General features: G+C 47.6%; 1 protein-coding gene and 1 long non-coding RNA gene across 3 annotated transcripts in view; one reads left to right on the top strand and one right to left on the bottom strand.

Annotated features, from left to right (window-relative positions):
• LOC139750196 (uncharacterized) overlaps window positions 1-20,000 on the top strand; it is a 1,037,082-nt gene that overhangs the window by 426,441 nt on the left and 590,641 nt on the right. The window lies entirely within an intron of this gene.
• The window catches only part of LOC139750194 (uncharacterized), a 403,260-nt gene that overhangs the window by 32,065 nt on the left and 351,195 nt on the right, over window positions 1-20,000 (bottom strand). For both annotated transcript variants that reach the window (XM_071664619.1, XM_071664618.1), the window contains exons 4-6: window positions 11,388-11,595; window positions 7,045-7,218; window positions 2,618-2,749 (exon numbers count right to left, since the gene is read on the bottom strand). In XM_071664619.1, coding sequence (XP_071520720.1) covers window positions 2,618-2,749; window positions 7,045-7,218; window positions 11,388-11,595 — 514 coding nt within the window. The remainder of the gene's footprint in view (window positions 1-2,617; window positions 2,750-7,044; window positions 7,219-11,387; window positions 11,596-20,000) is intronic.

Genomic DNA, 20,000 nt, shown 5'->3' on the forward strand with positions numbered 1-20,000 from the left:
CTCTGGGGAGGTGTATTTTACTGGGGGGGGTTCTGGGGGAGGCTTCTGTTAGAGGGAGATTCTAAGGGGGCATCTGTTACTATGGGGGGACTGTGGGGGATATCTATTTTGTAGAAGTCTCTGGGGACTTCATAAGGCAAGAGTATGGGATAGAATTATAAGAGTACCTCTATGTGCAAAACTGTGACAAATATTTTATCAGTTTTCCCTTTTTTCTTTGACACCGGGAGATAAGATTGTGAAGGGAAGGAGCTGTTAAAGTGGAAACGATTAGAGACAGTTGTTATTTGTGAGAGACTGTGGGTACTGTCTCGTAGTCTGCTGAAGTATGTAGTCTGTGAACTGTGGATTTTGAGGAGATTCACCTGTTTTGTGGGAGAAACCTGTTGAGTCGAGAGGAGGAGAGGAGGAGGAGAAGGAAGAGGAGGAGGAGGAGGAGGAGAAGGAAGAGGAGGAGAAATAAGAAATGTGAGAGACCTCAGAATCAGCGGTCCAGTGGGCGAGGGTAAAGAGAGAGAGACTCAACTCTGTTGAGGGGGGATCAGATCCCACGACAAAAATGATTCATTTAAAGGCTTTGTGATACCAGGAAAGGGATTACCTTTTGTCCCGTGATACGTATTAAAACGAGGCGTTTATATATATATTTTTGAAAGTCCTTTATTATTATTATTATTATTATTATTATTATTATTATTATTATTATTATTATTGTTATTATTATTATTATTATCAACTGGTCTGAAGATTTTGTTGGTTTTTGATAATTTTTCCTCTCGTGGGGGAAAAAATGAAAGTATATATATATATATATATATATATATATATATATAGAGAGAGAGAGAGAGAGAGAGAGAGAGGATGTGTGGATCAGGTGTTTGCTTTGAAGAATGTATGTGAGAAATACTTAGAAAAGCAAATGGATTTGTATGTAGCATTTATGGATCTGGAGAAGGCATATGATAGAGTTGATTGAGATGCTCTGTGGAAGGTATTAAGAATATATGGTGTGGGAGGCAAGTTGTTAGAAGCAGTGAAAAGTTTTTATCGAGGATGTAAGGCATGTGTACGTGTAGGAAGAGAGGAAAGTGATTGGTTCTCAGTGAATGTAGGTTTGCAGCAGGGGTGTGTGATGTCTCCATGGTTGTTTAATTTGTTTATGGATGGGGTTGTTAGGGAGGTGAATGCAAGAGTTTTGGAAAGAGGGGCAAGTATGAAGTCTGTTGGGGATGAGAGAGCTTGGGAAGTGAGTCAGTTGTTGTTCGCTGATGATACAGCGCTGGTGGCTGATTCATGTGAGAAACTGCAGAAGCTGGTGACTGAGTTTGGAAAAGTGTGTGAAAGAAGAAAGTTAAGAGTAAATGTGAATAAGAGCAAGGTTATTAGGTACAGTAGGGTTGAGGGTCAAGTCAATTGGGAGGTGAGTTTGAATGGAGAAAAACTGGAGGAAGTGAAGTGTTTTAGATATCTGGGAGTGGATCTGGCAGCGGATGGAACCATGGAAGCGGAAGTGGATCATAGGGTGGGGGAGGGGGCAAAAATTCTGGGAGCCTTGAAGAATGTGTGGAAGTCGAGAACATTATCTCGGAAAGCAAAAATGGGTATGTTTGAAGGAATAGTGGTTCCAACAATGTTGTATGGTTGCGAGGCGTGGGCTATGGATAGAGTTGTGCGCAGGAGGATGGATGTGCTGGAAATGAGATGTTTGAGGACAATGTGTGGTGTGAGGTGGTTTGATCAATTAAGTAACGTAAGGGTAAGAGAGATGTGTGGAAATAAAAAGAGCGTGGTTGAGAGAGCAGAAGAGGGTGTTTTGAAATGGTTCGGGCACATGGAGAGAATGAGTGAGGAAAGATTGACCAAGAGGATATATGTGTCGGAGGTGGAGGGAACGAGGAGAAGAGGGAGACCAAATTGGAGGTGGAAAGATGGAGTGAAAAAGATTTTGTGTGATCGGGGCCTGAACATGCAGGAGGGTGAAAGGAGGGCAAGGAATAGAGTGAATTGGAGCGATGTGGTATACCGGGGTTGACGTGCTGTCAGTGGATTGAATCGGGGCATGTGAGGCGTCTGGGGTAAACCATGGAAAGCTGTGTAGGTATGTATATTTGCGTGTGTGGACGTATGTATATACATGTGTATGGGGGTGGGTTGGGCCATTTCTTTCGTCTGTTTCCTTGCGCTACCTCGCAAACGCGGGAATATATATATATATATATATATATATATATATATATATATATATATATATATATATATATATGATTATTTCATTGAGTGAGGACTACATTGTTTTAGTTAAGATAAGATAAGATAAGATACTTTATTCGTCAAATTGTTATACAAAATGTAATACAAAATGAAATTCGTTTTGGCTTTAGAGCTCCTTAGTAGTTGTAAAAAAAAAAGAAAAAGAAAGTGTGAGTATGTGGAGAGAGAGAGAGAGAGAGAGAGAGAGAGAGAGAGAGAGAGAGAGAGAGGTAAGGTGCTAGTTGTTTTTTTTTTTTTTCTATAAAGAACATCCAGAAAATGATATTTTATGGATGCATGCCAACACGAACTGAAACACACACACACACACACACACACACACACACACACACACGTAGCAACTCACAGTTTACGTTGACGATGATCCTCTTGCTCACGGAGGGGGGGACCTTGTTGCTGGCGATGCACAGGTAGGCCCCCATCTGCTTCCTGGACACGTTGTCCAGCGTCAGGTTACCGCCAGGCACGGAGTCCATCGCTGTGGGGCAGAGGGTGGCACACACCCATGAGGTTATGGATGGGGTATACACGGCGGATGACGTGGGTGAAGCGTTGGGTCATGAGGGGAAATGAAATACATGGATTTATGAGGGGCGGAATGTATATATATATATATATATATATATATATATATATATATATATATATATATATATATATATATATATCTTTCTCTTTCAAACTATTCGCCATTTCCCGCATTAGCGAGGTAGCGTTAAGAACAGAGAACTGGGCCTTTGAGGGAAAACCTCACCTGGCCCCCTTCTCTGTGCCTTCTTTTGGAAAATTAAAAAAAAAGTATATATATATATATATATATATATATATATATATATATATATATAGATAGATAGATAGATAGATAGAGAGAGAGAGAGAGAGAGAGATGGATGGAGATGTGAGGGGGGAAATATGTAGGATTATGAGTTAAGACAATGAGGTTTATAGGTACAATGTGTGACGACTGTTTGTTAAAACAAGGATATGATACACGAGTGAGGTTGGAGGCAAAATGTATGAGGCTTTGGATGAGATGCATGAGGAGGAGGGATAAGTGAGATGTGATATTGCCTCATTAGAGAGAGAGAGAGAGAGAGAGAGAGAGAGAGAGAGAGAGAGAGAGAGAGAGAGAGAGAGAGAGAATTAGGTAGATCCACAGACCACACAGACCCCAAGGTCCGAGTGAGTCCGTCCGGCGGTAATTCTACCTAAAGAGAGAGAGAGAGAGAGAGAGAGAGAGAGAGAGAGAGAGAGAGAGAGAGAGAGAGAGAGAATGGGGGGGCATGACACATGTTGAATACTAAGCAAATCCTTTTTGCATACTTTACTTTAAACCCGCTGTGGGAGATTACGAATGGGTCTGGTGATTACATTTCAACATTTAAGGGATTACATTCTGATTACATTTAAGTATTTAAGGGATTACATTCTACTGAGTTTCGTCTGGGAAGGGGGGGGGTGGAGGTATATTTTCCCCATTTCTTTAGGGTGGATTTGATGGGGGGAGGGGTAAAGATGGAGGTAGGGAGGGAGGAGAGTAAGACTGATGGAGGAATGATGGAGAAATGGGGGAGGGAAGGGGGTGAGGAGGTATCGCCCGACCAACGAGTCGAAATTTGATAAAAGATGATAAAAACTGAGACAAACTTATCATTAGTCAGTTCCTCTCTATACTTCGGTGTTTTGGATGATAGTAATTATAATGATATGATAATGATGATGAAAATAGTGTTAGTAGTATCATAATAATGAAGATAGTATTAATAGTAATATTGATGATCATAATGATAATGTAATGAAGATAGTATTAATAGTAATATTGATGATAATAATGATAATAATAATAATGATGATAATGATAATGATAATTATGATAATGATAAGAAGTGTCACATGGTCCCACTTTGTAAGATAACGAATGCCATACTTTTCATTCTGACTGGTTCAGTGTGTATGATTCTGGTTCAGTGGGTTTGATTCTGGTTCAGTGAATTTAATTGTTTTTTTTTTTTATGATTAAATACGCGTAAAATTCTAACACTTTTCTGGCACCGTTTTCAACCTCATCTTAGGTGCTTATATCTGGTCCCTTGGTGTTATTTTTCTGTTATCTCTCTGATCAGTAACTGCTTTCTCGCCTCCTTACATCTCTCTGACCACTAGTGCTTTATTAGCTTATTTCGTTATTCATTATGCACCCAGTCAACGTAAACGCACCCTCCTGGCACACACTTTCTCACTCCTACGTTTCATGTTTCAAACACACTCCTCGGTTCTCGAGCACCGTTGTATGACACTATAGAACATTCGTGTTAACTGTGTCACACCCCTGGACTTTCCATCCTGCTCCTCTACCCTCCAACACTTTCTACTACCCTCCAACACACTCTACTACCCTCCAACGCAGTCTACTACCCTCCAACGCACTGCTTTACCTTCCAGCACACTCTTCGACTATCCAATTCACCGCTGTATTATCCAGTACATTTTTCTACTTTCCAGTACGCTCCTTTGCCCTCCAGCCCACTTTTCTACCCTGTGACACCCCTCTTCTTCTACCCTACAACACTCTCTTGTATCCCTAACACACTCTCCTACCTCTTCTCCCCTCCAACGTACACGTCTGTCCCTCAGAACACCTTTGTACTTGCAACACACTCCTCTGCCCCAACCAGCACACTCTTCCACCCCTCCAGCACACTCTTCCACCCCTCCAGCGCACTCTTCCACCCCTCCAGCGCACTCATCCATCCCTCCAGCGCACTCATCCACCCCTCCAGCGCACTCTTCCACCCCTCCGGCGCACTCTTCCACCCCTCCAGCGCACTCTTCCACCCCTCCAGCGCACTCTTCCACCCCTCCAGCGCACTCTTCTACCCCTCCGGCGCACTCATCCACCCCTCCAGCGCACTCATCCACCCCTCCAGCGCACTCATCCACCCCTCCAGCGCACTCTTCCACCCCTCCAGCGCACTCATCCACCCCTCCAGCGCACTCATCCACCCCTCCAGCGCACTCTTCCACCCCTCCAGCGCACTCTTCCACCCCTCCAGCGCACTCTTCCACCCCTCCAGCGCACTCTTCCACCCCTCCAGCGCACTCTTCTACCCCTCCGGCGCACTCATCCACCCCTCCAGCGCACTCATCCACCCCTCCAGCGCACTCATCCACCCCTCCAGCGCACTCATCCACCCCTCCAGCGCACTCATCCACCCCTCCAGCGCACTCTTCCACCCCTCCAGCGCACTCATCCACCCCTCCAGCGCACTCATCCACCCCTCCGGCGCACTCATCCACCCCTCCAGCGCACTCATCCACCCCTCCAGCGCACTCATCCACCCCTCCAGCGCACTCTTCCACCCCTCCAGCGCACTCATCCACCCCTCCAGCGCACTCTTCCACCCCTCCGACACACTTTCCTCTCCCCACTTCAGTGCCGCACCTTCGCCAACAATGTAAACCACACAGCAAATCTTCGGCTCCCTTCCGCCAACATTCCTTTCCCACTAACTCCTCCTCCTTGAGGACATGGTAATTCCTCCCATTCCATTTCTTCTCTCCCATATTTCGTCCAAGAAAGTCACACTCGGAATATTTTTCCCCCTCTTCCTTCTCCTCCCCGTTCCCCCCCTCCCCCCTCCTCCTCCCCATTCTCATTTTCCCACCCTCATTTTTCCATCAGACATTTTGTAGGAGTAGGTATTATCTCTCCTCTTCGAACCCAGTTCCATTCCTTTTACATTATTCTTGGAGGGTTCCTTCTTTTCTTTCTGTGGTGTTCGTTCACCGCTTTGAAGTGTACGTCTCTCGGTATATCTACACTTGGAGGGTTGGCCTGCTTTCCTTTGTGGAGGTATTTCATTCACAACTGTGAGTTGTTATGTCTCCCAGAGGTGTCTTTCACATTCTTATCTTCTTTTTTTTTTACCGGAGGCTCGCTACCTAACTTCCTTCTTTCGTGAGGTGATTCCTTGACTGTTTTGAATTTTATTTATTCTGTTGCCAATATTCGTGGAAGATTTGTCTCACAAGATACACACTGATATCACGTTTTTACTGTGCTCGCTTTTGGAGTTACTCCCTCTCCCACAGGACTCGTTTTTATTGAGCCCTTTTTTCAATAATGCTTAGTCTAGGAGGTATTCTTTCGCACGGCACTTTCTTGGCGTAAGAACTTACTCTTGGAGGCAACTCTGTCGGAGGAACTAACCCTTTGAGGCATCCCCGCTTGGAGGACTTACTTCAAGAGACCTACCTGCCGGAGGAACTTACACTTTTGAGTCCTACCTGCCGGAGGAACTTACACTTTTGAGTCCTGCCTGCCGGAGGAACTTACACTTTTGAGTCCTATCTGCCGGGGGAACTTTCACTTTGAGGTCTAACGGGGAACCTAATCTTGTAGGCATTCTAATCAAGGAACCTTACTCTTGGTGCCCTCCTCTACCAGAAAGACTTACTCTTGGTGCCCTCCTCTACCAGAAAGACTTACTCTTGGTGCCCTCCTCTACCAGAAAGACTTACTCTTGGAGATTACCTCTCTCACCCGTGGGAACTAATCCCGGAGGCCTCCGATCAGAAGGAATATGCTCTTCTAACCTTTACTGCCAGAGGAACTTGCTCCTGGAGACCTTCCTGCCTGAGGAACTTACTCTTGGAGCCCTCCCTGCCTGAGGAACTTACTCTTGGAGCCCTCCCTACCCGAGGAACTTACTCTTGGAGCCCTCCCTGCCTGAGGAACTTACTCTTGGAGCCCTCCCTGCCTGAGGAACTTACTCTTGGAGCCCTCCCTGCCTGAGGTGGACTTGATGATGATGCCGCGGCCGTCCTCGCGCTTCCACTTGACCTCAGGCGTGGGCAGACCCTCGGCCACACAGCGCAGGTGCACGGTGTCGCCCTCGTTGATGGTGGTGTCCGACGACGTCTTGTCGTTGATGATGTCCGGCGGGACTGTCGGGGCAGACGAGGGGGAAAGTGAGTCAGTGAGTGAGGGACAGAGAGAGAGAGAGAGAGAGAGAGAGAGAGAGAGAGAGAGAGAGAGAGAGGGAGAGAGAGAGAGAGAGAGAAAGAGGAAATAGAGGGGGAGGGGTGTAGGGTGGAAAGAGTTTAAAGTTCTGTTACTATCAGGGAGACACAGTGTTCTGAGTTTACACCAAGATGTGTACATGCATACATATACATAGGTAAATGTACTCACCACTATGTATGTATGTATCCATTCACACACACACACACACACACACACACACACACACACACACACACACACACATATATATATATATATATATATATATATATATATATATATATATATATATATATATATATATATATACATATATGTATATATATGGGAGCGGGGGGCTGGAAATCCTCCCATCTCATTATTTTTTTTTAATTTTCCAAAAGAAGGAATAGAGAAGGGGGCCAGGTGAGGATATTCCCTTAAAGGCCCAGTTCTCTGTTCTTAACGCTACCTTGCTAACGCGGGAAATGGCGAATAGTTTGAAAGAATGTATATATATATATACCTTCTAATCCACAGGGAAATGAAACACGATAAGTTCCCAAGTGCACTTTCGTGTAATAATCACACCATCAGGGGAGACACAAGAAAGAAATATAACAGTCAGTTGATATACAACGAAGAGACGTAGCTAGGATGGCGTCCTAGCAACGTCTCTTCCTCGTATATCAACTGACTGTTATATTTCTTTCTTGTGTCTCCCCCGATGATGTGAATATCACACGAAAGTGCACTTGGGAACTTAATCGTGTTTCATATTCCTGTGATTTTATGCATATATATATATATATATATATATATATATATATATATATATATATATATATATATATATATATAAATCGACCATAAGAATAATGCAGATACAAGTCACAAGAGCTACACTCTACAGCGCTATATAGGAGGACCTCACTCACTCCCACTTATATATGTAGCCCTTGAAATACTTCGCTACACTTATGTCTATAATTTCAAGTACTTAACTCCACTTATAACCTTGACTTCAAGGCTCTCGCTTCCCTTATACCTGCAACTTTGAATAATTAGCTCCACTTATCTGTTACTTCAAATGCTTGGCTCCACTTATATATCACTTCAGATACCTAACCCCACTTATACCTATCACTTCAAGTGGCTTCACGTACACCTAATACTTGAAATATTTAGCTCCACTTATATCTTTCACTTAGAATACATATTTCCGCTTATACCTATTATTTGAAATACATATACCCACTTATATCTATTACTCCAACTACAAAGCTCCACCTATACAGCTTCAAAGGCTTATGTCACCTTACACCACTCACTTCAGATAGCTCGCCTTATACCAGTCACTTCAAATACTCAGCTCACCTTGTACCAGTCGCTTCAGATACTTAGCTCACCTTATAACAGTCACTTCAGATACTTAGCTCACCTTATAACAGTCACTTCAGATACTTAGCTCACCTTATAACAGTCACTTCAGATACTTAGCTCACCTTATACCAGTCACTTCAGATACTTAGCTCACCTTATACCAGTCACTTCAGATACTTAGCTCACCTTATACCAGTCACTTCAGATACTTAGCTCACCTTATACTAGTCGTTTCAAATACTTAGCTCCACATACAACTAACACTTGAAACAGTTAACTCTACTCATACCCATCACTTCAGACACTGTAATGACTGTACCCCTCGGCTCTCTCTCTCTCTCTCTCTCTCTCTCTCTCTCTCTCTCTCTCTCTCTCTCTCTCTCTCACGGGCGATTATTATTCTTATCCTGTTTCCATTTACCTCGGGCTGACTCCCTCATTTCCCATTAATTTTAAAACCCTTCTCTCCCTTTAATTTAATGTCCATTTGCCCTCGCTGCTTCGCCCGGCTCTCTCTCTCTCTCTCTCTCTCTCTCTCTCTCTCTCTCTCTCTCTCTCTCTCTCTCTCTCTCTCTCTCTCTCTCTCTCTCTCTGCCACCTCCACATCAGTGGATGGAAGAGGAGGAGGATGTAGTGGTGGAGGAGGAGGTGGGGAGGAGAGAGAGAGAGAGAGAGAGAGAGAGAGAGAGAGAGAGAGAGAGAGAGAGAGAGAGAGAGAGAGAGAGTGGTCCACACCCCACCCAACCTCTTCCTCCCTCCTCCTCCTCCTCCCCTCCTCCTCTTCTTCCCCTCACACCCACCCTCATCCTCCTCTCTTCTTCCCCCCCCCCCCTCTCCCCCCACTGCCGCCACCCCCTTCAGGAGAGAATATAATATTGGACCAGCAGAGAGCCAGGCAGTCAGACGAGCGACCAGCCGGCCACCACCGGCGGTGCTCGGGTATAATGGGAATGTTCCATCATAGGTGGCAGTGTTGCCCCTTGCACGACTATTGTTACCACACCCCACCACCCACCTACCATCACCATCACCCACCATCACACACCATCACCGCCACCCACCACCCACCACCACAACCACCACCATCACCCACCTACCACCCACCACACCCCACCCACCATCACCATCACCACCCACCACCCACCACCACCCACCATCACCATCTACCACCATCACCACCCACCATCACCCACCACCACCCACCATCACCCACCACCAACCACCACCCACCATCACCACCCACCACCCACCCACCACCACCCACCATCACCACCCACCACCAACCACCATCACCACCCACCATCACCACCCACCATCACCACCCACCATCACCATCACCCACCACCCACCACACCCCACCCACCATCACCACCCACCATCACCCACCACCGCCACCCACCACCCACCACCACCACCTACCACCCACCATCACCACCCCTCCACCACCCACCACTACCCCTCCACCACCGCCACCACCCACCACACCCCACCACCCACCATCACCCCACCCTCCCCTCCTCCTCCCTCCCTCCGTCCCCTACCCACCCCTCCACCCACGTCATTGATGCCCACTCACACCCGCAACGCTGACTTGACCCCCACCATCCTCCTCCCCTCACCTCCCCTCCCCCTCCCCTCCTCCTCTCTTCTCCCCTCTCCCCCCTCCTCACCGCTTTTTTGCAATTACTTTTCGGTCGACATGCACGTTACTGTGGTCGTGATTGCCGACCTTATACCACTTTTTTTTTGATGGGACATTTTTTTTTTTTATTTTCTCTTTACGGTTTAAGATAATGTTTATCGTCTGGCATCGGTCTATTATAACCCAGGTGTTCTCACTGTGGTCGCTGGAACTCATTATGAGTGGCGATCATGATCACAGAGACTCATTATGAGTGGCGCTCATGATCACAGAGACTCATTATGAGTGGCGCTCATGATCACAGAGACTCATTATGAGTGGCGCTCATGATCACAGAGACTCATTATGAGTGGCACTCATGATCACAGAGACTCATTATGAGTGGCACTCATGATCACAGAGACTCATTATGAGTGGCACTCATGATCACAGAGACTCATTATGAGTGGCACTCATGATCACAGAGACTCATTATGAGTGACACTCATGATCACAGAGACTCATTATGAGTGGCACTCATGATCACAGAGACTCATTATGAGTGGCACTCATGATAACTGGAACTTATTATGAGTGGCACTCATGATCACAGAGACTCATTATGAGTGGCACTCATGATCACAGAGACTCATTATGAGTGGCGCTCATGATCACAGAGACTCATTATGAGTGGCACTCATGATAACTGGAACTCATTATCGTTCTGTGACACTCATTACCATGAGACAGCCGGTCTCCACCGTGACCCTCTGACCTTCCCTGGCACCTTTCACCATGACCTTTGACCTTCCCTGGCACCTTTCACCATGACCTTTGACCTTCCCTGGCACCTTTCACCATGACCTTTGACCCTTCCTGGCACCTTTCACCATGACCTTTGACCCTTCCTGGCACCTTTCACCATGACCTTTGACCCTTCCTGGCACCACTCATCATGACCCTCTGACAACGTCACCACGACCCTTGACCCCTGCGTGTCACCACTTACCGTGACCCTTAACCCTGTGTATCACCACTTACCACGACCCTTGAACCCTGCGTGTCACCACTTACCACGACCCTTGACCCCTGCGTGTCACCACTTACCATGCACTTTGATGCATCCGATCTGGTTCTTCATGACGGGCGTGTTGATCTGACACATGTAGCAGCCGCTGTCCGACTCCTTGACCTGGCGGATGTGGAGGTTCCAGGTTCGATGCTCGTCGTGGGTGACGGAGATGCGCGTGTTGTGCGTGACCACCCGCTTCTGTAGGCTTAGGATCGTCTGCGAGTCCACCTTGAGCCAGCCCACCTGTCCAGGGGGAGGGAGGAGGAGACACTGTGTGACGAGAGATGATGATGATGATGATGATGGTTTAAGATGGTGATGTTTATGATGATGATGATGATGAAGGTGAAGATGGTGATGGTGATGATGTTGATGATGGTGATTTGATGTTGATGATGGTAGTGATGATAAAGATTTATGATGGTGATTGGGGGGATGATGGTGTTGATGAAAGGTTTATGTTGTGATGTGATGTTTGGTTTATTTGATGAAGAAGGTTAGTTTTGGTGATGGGTGAAGAAAGATGATGATAAAGATGATGGTGATGGTGGGTGATGATGATGGGTGGTGTGATTTATTTGGGGATGATGTTTGGGGATGATGGTGATTTTATGATGTGATGATTAAAGATGATGGTGATGGTGATGGGATGGTGTGGTGAAAGGTGAGTGATGGTGATGATGGTGATGTGAAGTTTTATGATTTGTAGTGGTGATGGGGATGATGATGTTTATGGGGATGGTGTTGATGAAGATGGTGATGGTGATGATGATGGGGTTTTGGGGGTTATTTATGATGGAGAAAAGATGATTTATGATGATTAAATGGGATTGTGGTGAAAGTTTTGGTGATGGGGTGATGATGATGGTGTTGATGATGGTGGGTGATGGTTGATGATGATGTGGGGATAAAAGATGGTGGTGATGATGGTGATGGTGGTTTATAGATGATGGTTTATGATGTGGGGTTTATGATTTTTGATGATGATTTAAGATTTATAAAGATGATGGGTGATGGTTGTTTGGGGATGGTTTTGATGTTTGGGGATGTTTATGATGGTGATGATTTTGGGGATGATGTGGTGATGGTTTGTGATGGTGATGATGATGATGATGATAATGATGATGGTGATGATTTATGGTGATGGTTTATGGTGATGGTGATGATGTTTGGGGATGATGGTGGTTTTTTGATGTTTATGTTATGATGTGGTGATGATGATGATGATGGTGATGATGATGGTGATGGTGATGGTGAAGGGGTGGTGATGATGATGTTTATGATAATGATGATGGGGATGATGATGGTGGGTGGGGATGATGATGGGTTTATGATGATGGTGATGATGATGGTGATGATGATGATGATGGTTATGATGGGGTGGTGATTTATGATGATGATGATGAAATGATGATGGTGATGGTGATGATGATGATGATGGTGATTTATGATGGTGGTGATGGTGGTTTATGATGATGGTTTTATGATGGTGATGATGTGGTGATGATTTATGATGGTTTATGATGGGTGGTGATGATGTTTATGATAAAGATGATGGTGTGATGATGATGGTTTATGATGATGGTGATGTGATTTTGATGATGGTTTATGATGATGGGGGATGTTTTGATGATGGTGATGATGTGGATAATGATGATGGGATGTTTATGATGATGGTGATGATGGTTGGGTGGGGATGGTGATTTGGTGATGGTGGATGATGGTGATGTTTATGATGTTTTGGGGATGGTGATGGTGATGATGATGGTGATGGGGAAAGATGATGGTGATGATGGTGGATGATTTAATTTATGGGATGATGGTGGGTGATGTGATGGTGATGATTTGGGGATGATGATGGTGATGTGATGGTGATGATGGGTGGTGATGAGTTTATGATGGGTGGTGATGTGGTGATGATGATGATGGTTTGGGGATGATGATGGTGATGATGATGTGATGGTTTATGTGATGGTGTGATGTGGTGTTTTTTTGATGATGATGGTGATGTTTATGATGATGATGGGTGATGTTGGGGATGATGATTGTTGGGATGGGGATGGTGTGATGATGATGGTGATGATGTGGTGAGGGGTGTGGTTGTTTGATGATGATGATGGTGATGATGTTGGGGGGGATTTATGATGTGATAATGATGATGGTGATGGTGATGGGATGGTTTAAAGATGGTGATGTGATGATGGTGATGATGTGTGATGATTTGGTGATGATTGATGGTTTATGGTGATTTATGATGGTGATGTTTATTGATGGTTTATGATGATGATGTGATGATGATGGGTTTATGATGTGATGATGATGGTGGGTGATGGTGATGGGGTGTGGTTTTGATGGATGGTGATGGGGTTTTGATGGTGGTGATGGTGATGATGATTTGTGATGATGATGATGGTGATGATTTGGTGTTTATGTGTATGATGATGATGTTTATGATGATGATGATGGTGATGTTTGGGGATGTTTATGATGATGGTGATGATGGGTGGGATGATGATGATGATGGTGGGTGATGATGAAGATGATGGGGATGTGAAGATGGTGTTATGATGGTGGGTGATGGTTTATGATGATGATGGTGATGATTTATGGTGATGATTTATGGGATGGTTTATGATGATGGTTTATGATGGGTGGTTTATGTTTATGGTGATGGTGATGTGATGTGATGATGATGATGGTGGGGAAGAAGATGGTTTTGATGATGATGATGGTGATGGGTGGTGGGTGGTGATGATGATTTGTGATGATGATGATGGTGATGATGATGATGATGATGATGGGGATGATGAATGAAGATGGTGTGGTGATGGTGATGGTGATGGTGATGGTGTGGTGATAGTGGGGATTTATGATGATGGTGATGTTTTGATGTGATGGGTGGTTTATGATGTGATGATGGTGATGATGATGGTTTATGTTTATGGGGAAGTTACTCTCATGTGTTTCGTTTACAGTGGAACGGCCACAAACGTATGGGGTTCTGGGGAAACCCCCCCTCTCTCTCTCTCTCTCTCTCTCTCTTTCCTCTCTTCCTCTCTCCTCTCTCTCTCTTTTCCCCTTTTCCTCCTCTCTCTCGGAACGCCTCAGTCAACAAGTCTGTGCTACATCTAGGAAACACTTATTCCCCTCGTGTGTGTGTGTGTGTGTGTGTGTGTGTGTGTGTGTGTGTGTGTCTGTCAGTCTATCTGTCTGTCTATGTCTCACTCGTCTGTGGCCGGCCCTTGGTGCGCTGAGGGGACGATTCGTGCACCCATTTCACGTTACGGATGGAAACACAGACTTTTGTGTGTTCCATCAAGTACGAAACACCGATGATAGTTGGGTGTTGTCCGGGAGATGGCGTGGCAGGAGCAACGCCAACACAGGGCACCACGTTAGACCCAGCACGTTTCCCTTCGTTCGCTGTATTGCCCACTACGTTGATGATCTGGGTTTCACGTGATCGTTTCCTATCGGTTCAGCGAAAAAGACTCGGGAGGTTGTAAGTTCCGACCAGAGGTCGGTCCTCCTCCGTCGGGGTATGGTACGTGGATCAGAGATATAAGCCTTTCTCAGTTGAAAATCCATTTCTATGGTTTATCCTCCCTCAACCCTTATCCATCCATCCATCTCCGTCTTGACGCCCCATGATGGATTTGCCACCATCTTCGTGTCGTGTTGTTCAGTGGCCCCCGTCTGCCTGGTGTATGACCGACCGAGCTACGGGTACGGAGATGTGGCCCGGTTTCCTCTCCCCCTCGTCGCTACGTTGGTTCCTGAAACCGGGGTCTCCCTCGCTCGTGGGCGGGCGAGCTCCTGCTTGCTGGCGTCTGGATGAGGCGTCGTCATCGTCGCCCCTCCAGCTGGGGTGCCGCCGACGACAGAGTCGACCCTTGCCGACTCCCAGCTTGGTGTGGGTGGGTGGGTGGGTCTCTCTCTCTCTCTCTCTCTCTCTCTCTCTCTCTCTCTCTCTCTCTCTCTCTCTCTCTCTCTCTCTCTCTCTCTCACACACACACACACACACACACACTTGGGGCAACTCATAAAAAGTTGGAGGTACAGGAAGTGTCCCGTCAGAACTACGTTCTTTTTTTTCTTCTCTTCTTTTTCATTAGTGTGGTCAGACTCGGGTCACCTGTGTGTGATCGCTCGTATCAGAGAGGCTGCGAATTATCCTACCTTCCCATTCCCTCCATTCCCCCCCATTCCCCCCTCTCCCCGGCAGCTGACAGCCCTTGGTGTCTGTGGCAGACGTTAATCCCGTGGCTCTGTAAAAGGGCAGGGAGGAGAGTGGAGGGGGATTAAGACAGCATCTTTTTTCGTCCTCTTGATCTCCTTCGTCTCGTCTTGGGGCGAGGCACCTGTTGGGCAGCTGGTCTACCCACCCGACATTCGGGCAGGTGTGGCGTGAGAGAGGCAGTCTGTGGGTGGAGATTGTTGACCTCCTGCCCTCCTCTACTGTGGTGACCTCCTGCCCTCCTCGACTGTGGTGACCTCCTGCCTTCCTCTACTGTGGTGACCTCCTGCCTTCCTCTACTGTGGTGTTCTCCTGCCTTCCTCTACTGTGGTGACCTCCTGCCTTCCTCTACTGTGATGACCTCCTGCCTTCCTCTTCTGTGGTGACCTCCTGCCTTCCTCTACTGTGGTGACCTGCCTTCCTCTACTGTGGTGACCTCCTGCCTTCCTCTACTGTGGTGACCTCCTGCCTTCCTCTACTGTGGTGACCTCCTGCCTTCCTCTACTGTGGTGACCTCCTGCCTTCCTCTACTGAGGTGACCTCCTGCCTTCCTCTACTGTGGTGACCTCCTGCCTTCCTCTACTGTGGTGACCTTCTGCCTTCCTCTACTGTGGTGACCTCCTGCCTTCCTCTACTGTGGTGACCTCCTGCCTTCCTCTACTGTGGCGACCTCCTGCCTTCCTCTACTGAGGTGACCTCCTGCCATCCTCTACTGTGGCGACCTCCTGCCTTCCTCTACTGTGGTGACCTCCTGCCTTCCTCTACTGTGGTGACCTCCTGCCTTCCTCTACTGTGGTGACCTCCTGCCTTCCTCTACTGTGGTGACCTCCTGCCTTCCTCTACTGTGGTGACCTCTTCTGTGGGGACCTCCTCCTCCTTTCCTATTCAGTGGTGACGCTCTGCTGACCCTTCAGGTATTGTACGAATTCCTCAAGACGTTTACTCGATATTTCCCTTAAGACGTTAACTTCAGCATTTTTCCCTTACCCTAAAAAGAGGAATTTCTTGGGAAAACAAAATCCTCCGCCGGAATTAACTTCAGGTTAACTCAGCCAATGAAGTTAACATTGTTGCCATAATTACTCCCATGATTTAGAAGTATAGTTTTGTTGGGGGTAAGGGGGTAGGGACGGCTGGGGAGCGCCCCGTGTTGGTGCATCTAATACACCTAAATTAATGAGGAAAGTTCCGTCCATTAGTTGTCTGACGTTGATAAAATGTAAACACGACCTCCAGCTAACGGGCAGCAGGTGTCTGGCCAGCGTGTTGCCCGGACAAAGCTGGTCGGAGGGAGTGGCAGAGCGGGGCGAACCCCCTTCTAAGCCAGGGAAGTGGCCAGAAACCACCAATGGGCTCGAGGAGGTGCTTAAAAGATCACCACCACCACCACCACCTCCACTCCTCCCTCCCCACTGGGCCAAGAAAGTGCTCTAGGGGACCATAGCTTGGCCAAGGAAGCGCCAGAAGGCCACCAGCGGGCTTAAGAAAGTGTCCAGGGACCCATAGCTAGGTCAAGGAAGCGCCAGAAGGCCACCAGCGGGCTTAAGAAAGTGTCCAGGGACCCATAGCTAGGTCAAGGAAGTGCCAGAAGACCACCAACGGGCCTAAGAAAGTGTCCAGGGACCCATAGCTAGGCCAAGGAAGTGCCCAGGAGACCACCAACGGGCCCAAGAAAGTGCCCAGGGGACCACATCTGTGTTAAGAGAGTATCCAGAGGAATTACCACCTGGCCAGGAGAGTAACCACGTAGACCAGCAGGGATGAACACAGACGCGCAGACACACGAGCCCCAAACACACACACACACACACACACACACACACACACACACACACATACACACATACACACGAAACCACGTACATTCATCCAGTGCGCTGGGGGGTTACTGGAGGAACGACGCCTTCCATCATACAACTTAAGTCGTGTAGGATTTGGGGAAGATGTACCGTGTTGGTGGGTGGTGAGGTGTCGAGGGAGGGAGGAAGGAGGGGTGGATGGGGAGGGGATAATGTTCGATACTGGAGGTTGCCTACTGCTCCAGAGGTACGACTGTGAGCTCTCGTGAGACAATGACTGTGTGTGTGAGAGAAGTGACCCGCGACACGCGGGATATGAGACATGGCAGTGTGATCTGAGACATACCATGTGGGGGTTCTAAAGCCATCATGACTTGCCTCTCCTGAGTTCTCTTGTGTTTGATGGGAAGTTCCGAAATGAGCAGCGGTACTCCCGGTGTTCCGTTATGCTCGACCACATCCGACTGTTTTTGCCCATTCCCTATACCTGCTAGAATCCCCCCCCCCCCCCCTCTTCCTCTCCTCGTGTTCTTTGACTTTGATCTCTGAAATAATGTTAAAGTGTATTCGTTCATTAGATTGGACAATGAAGTATATTCAGGGCTTTGGTGATTCTTGGCTTAATAGCGTTTCCACCTCGGTTATGATAGGCAAAGATCAGTAGAAAGCTAAAGGAATGGGGGTTTAAAACTGAAGGAATGGGGGGTGGGGGGTTGTTTTCATTGGCCAAACATTATGTAAATATGAAAATTCAACGATAAGAATGTGAAAGAGAAGTTGACTAAATCCGTTAGGAGATATGATTATGTTACTGACGGAACCATTTGAACAGATCGTCAGAAATGTACTTGATCATCAAGACAATCATTAAACTTGCTTGTGGGGAAATGATTCAACCAACGCCAGCTAATTTGCCTTTTATGCCACGAGTCTGGAGCGTACATCACCATTATAACCGTTCGAAATACACGATGTATTCGGTTTGAGCACTGTGTGATACGACTTCGTTCGTATATGGCAGTTGCGGCAGCTTCGTTCGTCAACGAGAACAAATACAGAGAGGAGCGTTGAAACTTCACACGAGACGCGAACGAAATGCAACGAAGCCTACCTGCAAAATTTGTGCTTTTGAATGTGATTGTTTTTTTCTGTATAACTCCTCCAAATTTTCTTTCATTGTTGTCGGCTTCATTTCGTTCCCTTTACGAACAAACACAAGAAACTTCTCGATGTGACTGATAGCAGAGTGTGGGCACATAGAATCATTCCTCCGCGTCCATTAAGAAAAGTTCCTTCACCCTTGTTATTGTGCCTTAAAAACTTTCCCATCTCGAGTGGTGTCATCACCAGATAAGGAGAGCAGACATGCCAGTACAAGACGAGGCCCAAGAGATTATATCAAAACTCTTCGTCCTATTGTTTGAAAATGTACAACGCGGCAAGTGTCATGATACTTTTTTTGCTGATTGTACAGCGCTGTTGACTAGCTGGCTGGACGTAGTATAGCGTATGATTCTTTGCTGTGAGTACTTTACGAGCAGCTTCGCGAAGTGATGAACTCTTTATGTATGTCATTAGATGCCCCCGAGGCTTGATTCTTCTGGTGGGAGCTGAACCTCTTCCCATGGTTTTCGAAAGGGTTATCTTTCAGTTTTGCTGCGAGAGATAAATATGCACCCCGGAGCGAGGTTCAATCTCCCGGATTTGTTTGTTGATATCGCTGTCGTTTCTTCCCATCACCGTCACATCTGGAGGCAGATTGGATCATATATTGGCCGATATGTCAGGCCGGCTCCGACGGACGGACGGGCCGCCTCTGCCCTGCCTCAACACCTGCTTCGGGTGTCCCTTCGTCAGCAAGTCGTCGGGGTCTTCGCCTCACTGACCACCCACCAGGGAGGGTTCGCGAGGAGGACCATCCCCGAGAGTGAGGCGTGAGGAGGAGGAGGACGACCCTACAGGGAGGCATGAGGAGGAGGTCGACCCCACAGGGAGGCATGAGGAGGAGGACGACCCCACAGGGAGGCATGAGGAGGAGGACGACCCAGCAGGGAGGCATGAGGAGGACGACCCCACAGGGAGGCATGAGGAGGAGGACGACCCTGCAGGGAGGCGTGAGGAGGAGGACGACCCCACAGGGAGGCATGAGGAGGAGGACGACCCTGCAGGGAGGCATGAGGAGGAGGACGACCCAGCAGGGAGGTGTGAGGAGGAGGACGACCCTGCAGGGAGGCATGAGGAGGAGGACGACCCTGCAGGGAGGCGTGAGGAGGAGGACGACCCTATGGGGAGGCATGAGGAGGAGGACGACTCTGCAGGGAGGCATGAGGAGGAGGAGGACGACCCTACAGGGAGGCAGGAGGAGGAGGACGACCCTACAGGGAGGCATGAGGAGGAGGACGACCCCACAGGGAGGCATGAGGAGGAGGACGACCCTGCAGGGAGGCGTGAGGAGGCGGAGGACGACCCTATGGGGAGGCATGAGGAGGAGGACGACCCTGCAGGGAGGCGTGAGGAGGAGGAGGACGACCCTACAGGGAGGCATGAGGAGGAGGACGACCCTACCGGGAGGCATGAGGAGGAGGAGGACGACCCCACAGGGAGGCATGAGG

Source organism: Panulirus ornatus, chromosome 9 (assembly GCF_036320965.1).
Source record: "Panulirus ornatus isolate Po-2019 chromosome 9, ASM3632096v1, whole genome shotgun sequence".
Classification (NCBI taxonomy): domain Eukaryota; kingdom Metazoa; phylum Arthropoda; class Malacostraca; order Decapoda; family Palinuridae; genus Panulirus; species Panulirus ornatus.